This window comes from Periplaneta americana, chromosome 16 (genome assembly GCF_040183065.1).
Source record: "Periplaneta americana isolate PAMFEO1 chromosome 16, P.americana_PAMFEO1_priV1, whole genome shotgun sequence".
NCBI classification, from domain to species: domain Eukaryota; kingdom Metazoa; phylum Arthropoda; class Insecta; order Blattodea; family Blattidae; genus Periplaneta; species Periplaneta americana.
This window is the reverse complement of record NC_091132.1, coordinates 180,823,139-180,836,636: the sequence shown is the minus strand read 5'-3', so window position 1 is coordinate 180,836,636 and position 13,498 is coordinate 180,823,139. Positions and strand designations below refer to the sequence as shown.

The window sequence follows — 13,498 nt, the reverse complement described above, 5'->3', positions numbered from 1 at the left end:
GTTTAAATTCTTACAGGAGTTGTATTCTTCCATTTTCAGTACCAACAAATCATAACATATTTTAATTGTTGTTGGGGTCAACGTCTCAAATCTCATTGTAAAGGAACTCTAGTGTCTAAATATTAGAGTTAATGACGGATTTATTATTTCATCGGTCCAATTTACTTTATTTCAGTGCATAATGTACCTAGATGTGTTAATAGTATGTGTTATATTACTGCTGTGTGGAATGCTGGCTGGTGCGATGTCAGTGACAAATCCAGGAAGAAAAGAGAATCTCACGCTCAAATTTGTTTGAAGATCATTGAAATCAGTCATACTACATCAAAGTATCGACGCGAAATGTCCATACTGTATAATTAACTATACGCTGACATCCCTTAGTATCATCTCCTCTTCTGATAAGAACGCCATATCATCAGCAAAACACGTGATCTTTATTCTTATTCCTCATATTATCAGTCCTCCCATGTTTTGAAAAGAGTTTTTCAAACACAGGTTAAACTAATACAAAATGTTTACACAGAATTTCTTACGAAGTCAAATCTAGTAGTAATCTGGTTAGACACATGCAGCATAATACTGAAAGTGATTGTACTCAATTTCTGAGTTAGTTAGACACGATGGATGAACATGCGCCCTTCCTGAAAAATATACGACGAGGAAAAAGCTGTATGAGAAGAGCAAATAAACTTTCACGTTCTTTGCACAATGTATTTTAACAGTATTTCTGTTCTCGTTGTCGTTTTCCTTCCTGGTTAATTGTGGATGTAAGTTTTATCCTTCAAGACAGAAAAAAGACACATTCCACAAAAAATCGCAATACCAAACCATTTCATCAGTATATTTGAAAACATATTTAAAATAATTTTCCAAAAAAGAAAAAAAAAAGAATCATAAGACGACCCGACCTTATCCACAAATAACACATTTGAAAAGTTTCTCGCCTATGTGCCTACGCAGGTGTCGTTTTAGGATATTTGAGATATAGATACATTTACCACAAATATCACATATGAAATGTGTAACACCCGTATGCACGCGTTTAAGGGCTTATAGTTCACCCCACAGCGAGTAACACTTACTACAAAAATCACATTTGAAAGGTTTCATCCTAGAGTGCACAGGTTCATGGGAGACCCGAATACGAGTAACACTTACCACAAACATCGCGCCTGAAGGGCTTGTCGCCAGTGAAGGCTTTTAGGCTATCGAACCGCGACAAAGACTTACCACAAACATCGCATTTGAAAGGTCTCTCCGCAGAGTGCAAACGTTGATGGACTTTTAAGTGACACGATTGCGAGTAAGACTTACCACAAACATTACATTTGTAAGGTTTCTCTCCAGAGTGAACAAGTTCATGGCGTTTAAGGCCACTCGAAGAAGTGAAACTCTTACCACAAACATCACACTTGAAAGGTTTCTGGAAAGAGTGTACACGTTCATGAATTTTAAGGCTAGACAACTGCGTGAAACACTTACCACAAACATCACATTTGAAAGGTTTCACGCCCGAGTGCAGTCGTTGATGGGCTTTTAAGGTACCAGATTCCCTGAAAGACTGACCACAAATATCATATTTAAAATGTTTCTCGCCAGAGTGCACACGTTCATAGCTTTTTAGGCCATACGAACGCGAGAAACACTTACCACAAACATCACATTTAAAAGGTTTGTCGCCTGTGTGCAGACGTTCATGCCCTCTTAAGGTACTCAAAGCAGAGTAACTCGTACCACAAACATTACACTTGAAAGGTTTTTCGCCGGTGTGCAGGCATTCATGAGTTTTTAAATTAGTGTTCAGTGAAAAGCACTTACCACAAAATTTACAATTGAAAGGCTTCTCGCCAGTATGCACGAATTTATGTTTTTTTAAACCACCTGGCAGCAAGAAACACTTGCCACAAAAATCACACTTGAAACACTTTTCCCCGGTGTCCAGACTTTCATGAGTTTTTAAACTTTTCGAGTTTGACAAAGACATAGCAGAAACTTCGCATTTGAAAGGTTTCCTGCTTACGTCCATAGAAGAATGACTGCTCATATTTTTTGCAGTCGACGCGCATATTTTAGACAATCGTAATCCCAAATGCTTCTCATCTTCGCGAGTCCGCACAGGTTTTCCCGAGGAACCCGACTTCCTAGGAATCTCGATCTCTTCAATTGCCAATTTTGTGGGTACAATCCTCTCATTCCTAGCTGCAATCCTGAAGTAAATATACTATCAGTCTATAAAATAGTGACAAGTATACAATCTATTATTGAATAGTCGAATCATAACAACCCTATTTCATGAGGAGGTACATTACGATTAGACATACATGCTCATATTTAATTTATGAGTAATGGTGCAAGTATCAAAACTGGACTTCATCAGTACAAAAAATATCATAAGGATTACACCACGTTAGTCAACTCTCAGTTAGCTTTCATTTTTAATGAGCCTCTCTGTCCACAGTCACCTGAATTTGCCTTATTCTTTTTCAACTCGAGCACGCTATTTTATTCGATTGTTTCGAAATTCGAAATCACACATGTCCTATAACTTTTTCTATCTTTTAATCTTGTGATGTCTAAAATCTCTATAGTTTTTAATTTTGGCACTTTAAAATTAGAGAAAACTGCAGTGGAACATTGGTGATTCCATTTCGCAGTAAGCGTCATCATGAGAAAATCTGATTGGTATTATATTTAACTTGGTATTTATTGTCTTGCGAAAGTTTAACTAGTAACAATTCTATTCATTTTTATATGTTGAGTAGTACTAACAAGACTGCCACCTACAAACACATGAAGTAAATTGGAACTATTTCTTCACCTTTTTGTCCCATGTGTATTTTTCAGGAAGGAGTATATCAGAATCATTTGTAGCGACGTCTAGCACTTTCCTCTAAACCAGCGACGCCATCAAGTTCTCTTACGTGCTGTTCTTCAATTTCGTTCCAGGACACCACGTGTTCAAACCTTACCACCCCTGATATCCTTCTCCTACTTGCAGTCTTATGCTAGACGTCATAGGGAAGAACAAATTTAATGCAATGCATTATTCGACCTCAAGTTAAAGAATGAAGTGCATTGAAGGCTTCATCACAATATCCTCAATTACTTCAATTTTTACTTCCTATTTTAAATAATAATGTAAGAAATAGTTTTGAAAATAATATCAATGTTCGATAGTACGTATAGTTGTAATCAGTTCTTCCCTTCCATGAAACTTAACATATCTTAACTTAAAAGTCGACTGACAGATAATAAATAATGTTAAGTTTTAAGAACTGCAGCTGCTAACGTAATATTACCTGGTATAGAGAATGTTATACCTAAAAATAATTGTTAAATTTGAAGCTTCTGCAGCAAGTGCTTCAAGTATGAAGAATGAACTCTTGTAATAAAGGAAAATGTGTTTCAACATCGTAAGTACACATTGCATTTGCAACAGATAATTAATAAATTAAAAGCTTAGGAAATAACTCATTTTCTTTGGTTCTGTTTGTGCATGTATTTACGTACCACTATATTGGTCTTTCTTCCAGTGTTTCGTCATGATATAATTAAACTACAATACATACTATTTTGGCCTAGAAGAATATGATATATGATTGAACGTGATGTACTGCTAATTTATAAAAAAATAGTCATAAAATCATAACTGAAACGTTGGGCCAAATAATGGTCTATGTTACAATGTGCTAACTGTGCAAGAGTAACACATATGTTACGTCGTAATTCCGCTCATAAATTTACTATTCAACGGGAACATAGATTGTTATTCCATAAGTATGTTTTGTACACTAGCAAGGTACACGAATGTATGTTACTGAATGACATATTACACATCGCAGAAGTTTAACAATAGATTTAACTCCACAACAATGGTACTGGGGAATACAGACAATAAACAGTTTTATACAATCACAATATTACGAAATATACTAAATCAATAAAAAGGTTAAAGTATGAACAATTCGATTATGACATTTATTTTTAAATGTTATATATTAATATGAATTAACAACATGTAGTTTACTAAAGTTACACTCAATGTCATATTATGAATAAACATACAATATTGATCAAATAATAGCAGTGATACTAGAAAATAACTGCAGTATTGCACTGTAGAGACACCATTAAATTAATGAAAGTTGTAACAATAAGAAAAAAGAAAATTAAATACGACAGTTGAGAAATTGTTAGGAGATGGAGTTTGCATCCCTGCCCCGAATATTCAGTATCCATCCCAACAGATGGCGGGACCAACACTAGGTAAAATGTAAATTAAAATACAAGTTATAAAATACTGCAAAATAACAGAGAGGATATTCCATTAGTTTGGGGATCTTTCCCAGTATCTTGCGACTTTGTCTTCCTTGTATACTCAACACCACTATGTCTCAGAGACTTTTATGTCACACAACAAAAAAATTGTTCTATTTAACGACGCTCGCATCTGCCGAGGTTATATCAGCGTCGACAGTATCCCACAGGAGTTCTTTTACATGCCAGTAATCCTACGGACATGAGCCTGTTGCATTTAAGCACTTTAACCCATTAATGCCCAGATAAAAAAGGGAATTCATAATCATATAATTATATAATATTATAATTGTTATACCTTACTGAGTACAAATACACAGAAATTACAATTTTTTCTCTTCCGGTATGGTAGATATGACCTGTATGATATAACATACGCTGGGCAGTTACAGTATCAGCTTCATACAAATACTTATTAGGCCCCTACAATGTAAGAAAGGAATTTTGAACTAATATTTGAACAATATATCCTTGTCTAATCACTTTAATTATTATTTTAGATATTTCAACAACATTTTTTTTTCGGTTTCCTTCATTTTATATGATATTTTAAAAGAAAAGTATCAAAATGATCAACATTACATTTGATGCAACGAAATTTAGCACATTTCCCACGGTAAGCTCATCTGCGCCGAGTGCTTTACCAGACAACTAGGTGGTCAAGTCTATAATAACGTATTTCATTGAGAACTTGGTTTCTCCCTTTAGGTGTTACAGTCTTAGAAATGCCCATTAGTGGTGTTGCAAGCAATGACTTTACAATTTGTCTTGTGAATTCCAGCAAAGATATTGCCTTCTGATATTGTCTGTACAGCATCAACAAGTTGACTACTGATCCATTGACATAAAATCTGATAAGAGGCCAGTACCATTTCTTGGACCATAGTCGAAGGCGATAGAGTCCTCTCAATTTGCCAAACATATCCACACCACCCATACACGCATTATACATTTTTATAACTTTCGGTTGTTGAACAATGTTTTTCCTCTTATCCTTAGTTCTCCACCGTGAGCATGAGCCTAAAGAAACTACATCTAGTGTTGCTGCATTTATTGCTATAGTGACCTGAACATTGTCATTCCATCGTCAAATTACTTGATGTGTCTTTGATGGCATGGCAAGTACCTCTAACGGATTTCTTTTCAGATTCTTTGGAGGTGCCTTTTCAATTCCATCAGCTGTTATAATTCCAAAGCACGTGATATTTACTGCTGAAAATTTTTACAATAACCCAAAGGAAGTGAAATAATTATCTATAAACAGTTTACTGTCATCAGGTAGCAATCCAACACAAAGCATCTATGTAATAGCATTTCCTAGAGTCATCCCTGGTGCTCGTTCGACTCTCCCTGTATACGGTTCGAACTTTATAAGGTACCCTGCAGGCATCGTCAAGCACGAAGGTTTATACCCAAATCTGATTATTTTTCATCGTATGAATTGCTTGATGCTGTGATGACAAAAATATGGTTTCATTGCTTCATCAACTGAATATGAATTTGGATCAATGTCAACCATGTTCCGGAACATTTCATTTCGACGATTGAAGAGTGGCCTAAGTTTGTATATTTCATCATTCTTGTCAACTATGTTATTGTGATTGAAATGAATGAAATGATGAACTGTTTCAAATTTGTTTCTGGTGATACAGTTTGCAACTAGAATGTTATGGCTATCAGGACGAATCTCCCAGTACATTCTTTGCGAAGGCAATGAGAGAAATCCAGACAAAAGCAAAATGCCGAGGTATTGATACATGTCTTCCATAGATCTTATAATATATGGATAATCTTTCATTACGGAATATTTCACAGTTTCAGTTTGTGTAATAAACAACAGTAAGCTAAATGCCACCACTGTCTCAAGTAGCCTACTCACTCACCCTGCGCGGAAGAGATAATACGTCAGTATTCCGTAGTATACCCCTTTGACCTCTTTCCAGGGGGTTAGAGTTGAAACTCCACTTTTGACCACCTCTGCTCTAGGCTTATAGTTTGTAAGTTTTTTTCCGTCCATTTCACATATGCTCCAAGGAGAATTCTTCTAACAGAATATACAGAAAATGATATCGTTACTGCTCAGCGTATGATATATCATACCATATTTAGAAACTGAATTTGCTATGCTTCTATACAAAGATACATGTACACCAAATGGCCTGAATTATTCACGAATACCTAACAAGTAATATTACAAATAGTTTCATAATTCATGATATAGTTTATATTGAAAATAATTACCTTTATTCCAATCAATGTTTTCTTTTCTTTAAGATCCAAACTAGAAACCTCATACCAACAAGAGGAACGATCACAGAGCATTCAACAATGCCTGAATCTTAAACCACATCCATGTACTGCCTACACGAAAAAAATTGTTAACTAGAAGTCAAAGGGAAATTAATGAAAAAATGTTCTTCACCCCGTATTTTTAATCATATGCTGGGCATTAATGGGTTAAATGCCATCGACCTGGCCCGGGATCGAACCCGCAACCAGTGCTGTACCAACTACGCCCACCAGGTCCATTTTGGTGACACATCTTTCCACTTACTAATATTAATTTGTCTGGATACTTTATCTTTGTTTAGATTTATTTAGCTGGTCAATATCTACCGTAGAAATCATCATTGTCTTCCAGTCGTCCATCTTACGTAATAGATCAATCGAAACCTGACACACAGAGTTCAAGTACCCAGTATTCGTAAAGAGAATAAACTCCCGTGCGATAACTGCCGATATGTTGTAAACAACTGGATACGCTAGAAGTGACTAGTGACATAGACCGTTGTCCCAACCAAGACATTCGTGGTTGTAACTCGTGTAGAAGCGCGTGTGATACAGATATTGATAAATAATGTTTGCGTCAGCTGTGTAAGTCTATACTGAGCATTATTCCATTAAAAACTCAATTTTTTTAAATTGTAACATAGACCGTTATTCAGCTCAATGCTTCAATTTTATATCACACATATTTCCATTTTTAAATAATGTCTGTATCTTACATCATGTCTTTAATTTGTTGAATATTTCTAAATTCATAAGAGCTCTAACTGCTCATTAATATTGTGAATGACGTATCTCAGGTAATAAAAATATAAATTGTTTCATTTATATGATTGTGATGTCACTACAAGTACAATACTGTGCCTGAGAGCTGGGTACACATACAGTTATATGCAGTCTTTTACAGAGAAGCATGCAGCTATCTTGTAACTTGAAAATCATACGTTGCTATGCTCATTTCGTTTACAGCACCACGATAGCTAATAGCATTATTGCAAGGAACTCTGCATTAATAACAACACCAACAAATTTCTTGTGTGAGTGGGATAGAAGGACTAGGTCTAGGGAGTGGAGGGGGAAACCGTGGCTATACAGAAAGAAATCAGAACCTGGTGATACCCTTAACTGCACCAGGATGCAGGAACGAACGAACAAACAAACAGATAAATAAAAGAATAAATAAGTATAACACGCAAATTAATATTACATAATGGCTTCGTAAACGCGACGAGCGGATCGGAGAAAAACTCTTCGAATGAACTCAATATGGCAGTACATAATTTCCTTAGGAATTACAAAAACTTCAATTATAAAGAAACTGTAGAAATTCAGTTGAAGAGTTTCAATTCCCTAGGCTGCAATATGAGTGTAAGCTTGTGCATCTAAATTACAGTAACTTCCCTCTCATGCAGACAGTAGGGTAGGTAATTATTATTGGCTACTCACAGTACAGTACCTGCCTTCTTCCTCCCCGCCATGTACTTTTATCCTCCACCTATTTGCAACCCCGTCGTGCTTTCAATAAATCAGAGGTTGTGTGTGGAAGAAGTTCACTACACTTTCTAAGACATTTACTGATAAAAGCTCGAAGTTTAGTTATTTTTTAAAAGACAAATTGGATATTTTGAAGCGGCTGGATGAAGGGGAAACTATTTCTGGTATCCCAAGAAGTACAATTTATGACTGGAAGCATAATCGGGCAGCATTGGAAGAATATTGTGCATCCACGAGCTCTAATGACAAGCGCCGTGCATTGGAACAGCCTAGTGTTTTCAAATACGATTAGGAACTGTTTCTATGGTTTCAAGAACAAAGACGGAAAGGTACTCCAATATCTGGTCCGATTCTGAAAGAGAATGCGCTTGATATGCATAAGAAACAAGGAGGCGGTAATTTCTCTCTTAGTGATTGGTGGTTGTCAATGTGGAGGGAAAAGTATGGCGTTCGTCTGCTTGCAATTAGTGGAGTGAGGATGTCAGCTGATACCGTTGCAGCTGAAGAATATAAGACTACATTCCGAGATTTGGTGAGTAAACTAGAATTACCTTTCCAGCAGATATACAATTGTGACGAAACCGGTTTAAATATCAAATGTTTACTGAAAAGAACTTTAGAATATACATCATACAAAACTGCGTCTGGTTTCAAAATCCAAAAACAACATGTGACTGTATTAGCTTGCTACAATGCATCAGGAGCAAATAAGTTTCCCCTGATGTTAATTGGCATAAATTAAAAAATATACTGATTGTAACTATTGTAATTGGTGATTTAATTACTGTATTATTCAAATGTCCACAAATATTTTCTTATCATGTTTACTCATATCATTTATGCAGACGATGGAGGGATACTTAACTAATTTCCGTACCGTCATGCAGTAAGGCATGGCCTATGAAATCACGTGAATGCCGGACGATGAAGCGGATGGACGACATAGCAATGGATAACAAAGAATTTACTGAATTTTAATGAAGAATATGAAGAAAGGATTGAACACTACTTATGGAAACCAGACATCAAGCGAAGTGCAGTGTGATTGTGATAACTGATTATTTCTGGATGACTCAGACAGACAGTTCTTCTGAAGCTGCTTCTGGACAGTCAAGCTAACAGACACGTCAAACACAATGAACTCTCTACGTGAAGACTAGTACACCACACTCACCTTTCGGCGAAAACCTCTTTGTCCTCTGACGTCACTTCCACCCTTGGCCCCTCATTGAAGTCACTGTGCACTTCCTACAAATACAGAGCAAATAAAACAAAAAGATAGCTCAATTTACGTTAACAAAAGAGCATTGATTTTAGTTGCCACACAACTACATTTAAGTCGCAAGAGGCCTAGTAGAATTTTAACCAATAAAAGACAAATCTTGGGGAAGATATTTTATGGGGAAGCTTTTCGTTGTAGAACAGCGTTTATCAAAGTGTGGCACACTAACGTTATACCAGTAGTTTATAATGCTGTAGCACACTCATATAATCTGTTGTTACCAAACTGGAGGGGAATTTCGAGATTTTTGGTTAGAAATCAGAATACAATAAAATACAAATCAATGGGTATATCTGTATGCATTAAAATATTGACCATAATATTTTCAATTTTACATGAATTTTATTTTATTGGGTTGTTTTACGAAGCCGTATCAACATCTCAGGTTATTTACCGTCAGAATGACATGAAGGTGATAATGCCAGTGAAATGAGTCCGGAGTCCAGCACCAAAAGTTACCCAGCATTTGCTCTATTTTTTATTGGGTTATTTTACGACGCTGTATCAACATCTAGGTTATTTAAAGTCTGAATGATATGAAGGTGATAATGACGGTGAAATGAGTCCGGGGTCCAGCACCGAAAGTTACCTAGGATTTGTTCGTATTGGGTTGAGGGAAAATCCCGGAAAAACCTCAACCAGGTACAGCAACTTGCCCCGACCAGGATTCGAACCCGGGTCATCTGGTCATTTGCTCTATTGGGTTGAGGGAAAACCCTGGTAAAAACCTCAACCGGGTAACTTGTCCATACCGGGATTCGAACCCGGGCCACCTCGTTTCGAGGCCAGACGCGCTGAATGTTACTCTTCAGGTGTGGACTAAATTTTATTATTTATGAGACAACATACAGGGGAACGTTAATACGATGAGTGGAAAAAAAACCACATGTTGCAAAAGACGTTGAGAAGAGAAACAAAATACAAGATAAACACTGGAGGACCGCAGTGCATTCCTTGTTCTGCACTTACCTCAGGTTCATGTTTGAAAACTGGGAATGAAATTGGCACTGGATGATCTTCAAATTTTATCTCAGATGTGAGATCTTGGGTCTGGTCCTCATATTCTTCCTTTATACCAGTCAAATACTGATCCCCAACATTCCGTTCCTGCAGTACAGAGAGATATATTAAATGAACAATTTATCACAGGATGTTAGAACACGACCTATACTGTTATAAGCTGTTCCCTATGTGTTCATATGCCTCAGCATGATCACAACCTAGCACGTAATTTACACTATGATGAATAGGGTCAGGATTCATATCAAAATGTATATAATCCATGCAAAAACATTTTTGAAGTGCAGTTTCAATAAATTAAGAGTTTTTACTTGATGTATTTAACGACGCTGCAACAACTACTAGATAATTTAGCATCGATGACATTGGTGATTGAGAGATGGTATTTGGCGACATGAGGCCGAAGATTCGCACAGATTACGTAACATTCATATTATGGTTCCGGAAAAACTCGGAAATCCGCAACCTGGGAATCAACCAAAAGCGTGAATCGAACCCGTGACTGAGCGCAACTCGGGATTGGCAGGCAAGCACCTAGCCGACTGAGCCACACGAGTGGCTTCAATGACAGAGCTAGGGCCAGTAGGCCTTCTCTTCCGTCCAGCTATACTCTAAATCTAATTGAATACAATTGGTTTATAGTGACGGTCACATAAGAACAGTTCCTGAACAGCAAATATTGCCGTCATGTCAGTGATGCCAATTGTTGCCAGATATCACACGATCTTATGTACTAAACTAATTACTTACTTACCGCACTTTATGTTGGAAGGTTATTCGAAATAATTCAATAATTTGTAACATATTTTCATAAGAAAACTATACAGGGAAAGGGATCAACATGACAATTATTTTGTGTGGCAATACGAAATTCATTGGTTTTACTCCCGAGACATAACCTAAAAATTTATTTTGTTTGACCACATGAAATTATTAGTACTAACTCCGAAAACTTACATGACTATAGTCTTGAATTATAACCACAACGCAATACACAAAATAACTATGATGTATTAATATTAGAACTGATATTAATTAATTACTACTATGTTCAAATTTCGCTACCATCCAGTAACCGGCTCAGAGATCTAGTACAATTTTAACTGCTTGGCACTTCAGTACCGACAAATATTGCCGATATTTGTCTCAGCTGCCAACATACCGGTTACAAAATCACAACCATTTGCAGTATCTGTCAGTATTAAAATTGGAAACGAAGTAGGCAAAGGAAAATTCAACCTGCAAAGTAGAAAATCACCACAATCCACTAGCATATGTAGAAATGGGGGGAAAAATGGTTAGGTTGCACCCTTACGGTATGAAGCATCCGAACAGCCTGCGGAATCGTTTCCCCAACGCTTTCTCTCTTTTGATACTTAAAGACGTCGTAACAATAATTATTTTGGGTAGTTTACATGTACTGATAATGTTAATAGCGGTGGCCACCTTGAGGCAAAATAACTTTTTTCATTACTCGCACATAAACGCTGATTGAGCAGGCATTGTTAGCACCCATAAGATGCGATCCAGCAGGCAATGGTTTAAACCCATTAGTCAATGTGTATCAAAGTAATTGTTACATCTGCAACAAGAGAATAAAAAAAACCGTAAACTTAAAAAGAAGTCTGTTCCTACGCACAATTGTCTCCATGTATTCGAGATAATTCTGGCTTCAATAGCAGAAATAAATATTTCAGAATTATTATTATTATTATTATTATTATTATTATTATTATTAATATTATTATTTGAATTTTAAAATGAATCCCTAGAGTTTAAGTTGTGAAAGTTATGGAAAACTTCAAAGAGTTAATACAATTCTAGACTGGTAATAGGTGTGATATACTTACAAATGCATTACTGATATATGCGTATATTGATAGAGAACCACTTACATCATCTTCAGTTTTTACCATAGGGAAGACAAGAGGCACTGGTGTGGTGTCTTCAACCTTTATCTCTGATGTGATATCGTAACTCTCGTCCACGCATTCTATCTTCATGTCCGTCACTTGCAGATGCGATAAATTCCCTTCCTACAGGACAGAAAAACATCGTGAATAATTTTATTAGTTATTTTTAAAGATTACTTGATCAGTAACAGCCGCCAATCTGGTTGTGCATGACAGTCATTGCTAATGTGAATCATAATGTACACGTCAGTAACAGAAGCAGATTTCAAATCAATGTTGTTTTAAGCCTTTCCACAAATTTAATTAAAGTTAACGTTTTACTTGTCAATAAGTGGTAGCATGTACTCCATAAATTTTGATCAAGTGCGTTAGAAAATATGACTGTTGTGGGACATCAGAAAGCACCTGGCCTGAATACAATTGTCTTAGAAATAATAACGCCAAACAAAATCTCTCTCACATGATATCCTATGTTCAACTAAGTTTCAAACGGACGTATCAAACAGAATCGCAGTTCCATACGGTTTTGGGGCGGATTAAGTTAATAATTATTGTAGCTCTGTAATACTCGATCATGATGCAGGGTGAACAGCGGTCAGAGACACTAGCTGAACTTCGTGTGAAAAGTTCTTCCCATGAGAGAAGAATCAACGCACACTTCATAAAGCCAGATCAATACATGACGCCATATAAAACACAGCAACAGAAGGCATTTATTCAATTGATTATAAAGTGTGAAATGTATGCTTTTCTCCACTGTTCGATAAACATACAAACAAGGTACACAGTAAACTTTTTCTATTTACCTCTGATGAAGCCTCATTCTCTTCTATTTTGTAATCCATTCCATGCGATGATTAAAAAAAGTATGGCCAAATATGTGGATCAAACGGACCGTGACAGTCGGGTCTATGACGCTTCAATAGTCGCCAGTGATCTCAATATAAATAAACTGGATACATAACACCTGTAGAAAAATGCTGAAAGAAAGTGCCGTGTACCTTCTGTACTATTGGGATAACTGAGGCGTATCTTTCTCTCTTTCTAACGGACATGGGAAATTGTTGTTTTGTTGAAAGAAGTATGTATAATATTATTTATATTTCGTTAATTTTGCCGTTGTAATGTTGAAATATTGTGAAGCATACAGCCGTACCGTACGTAAGACTGAGTAATAAAGAAG

The 13,498-nt window shown here is 36.3% G+C and overlaps 1 protein-coding gene across 1 annotated transcript; it reads right to left on the bottom strand.

Annotated features, from left to right (window-relative positions):
- Window positions 1-2,391: 2,391 nt before the first annotated feature.
- Window positions 2,392-13,180, bottom strand: LOC138690936 (uncharacterized). Its single transcript, XM_069812509.1, has 5 exons — window positions 13,122-13,180; window positions 12,298-12,438; window positions 10,352-10,489; window positions 9,275-9,348; window positions 2,392-3,008 (listed from the first exon to the last, which is right to left on the bottom strand). Exons 1-5 carry the CDS (start codon window positions 13,158-13,160, stop codon window positions 2,969-2,971), a joined length of 432 nt encoding a protein of 143 aa, XP_069668610.1. The 5' UTR covers window positions 13,161-13,180; the 3' UTR covers window positions 2,392-2,968.
- Window positions 13,181-13,498: the final 318 nt, after the last annotated feature.

Coding starts and splice junctions, on each gene's coding strand:
- LOC138690936 (XM_069812509.1), bottom strand. CDS start 13,160: ATGGATTACAAAATAGAAGAGAATGAGGCTTCATCAGAG. Junction 12,439..13,121: donor AGAATGAGGCTTCATCAGAG/GTAAATAGAAAA, acceptor TCTGTCCTGTAG/GAAGGGAATTTATCGCATCT. Junction 9,349..10,351: donor TTTTCAAACATGAACCTGAG/GTAAGTGCAGAA, acceptor CTGTATTTGTAG/GAAGTGCACAGTGACTTCAA.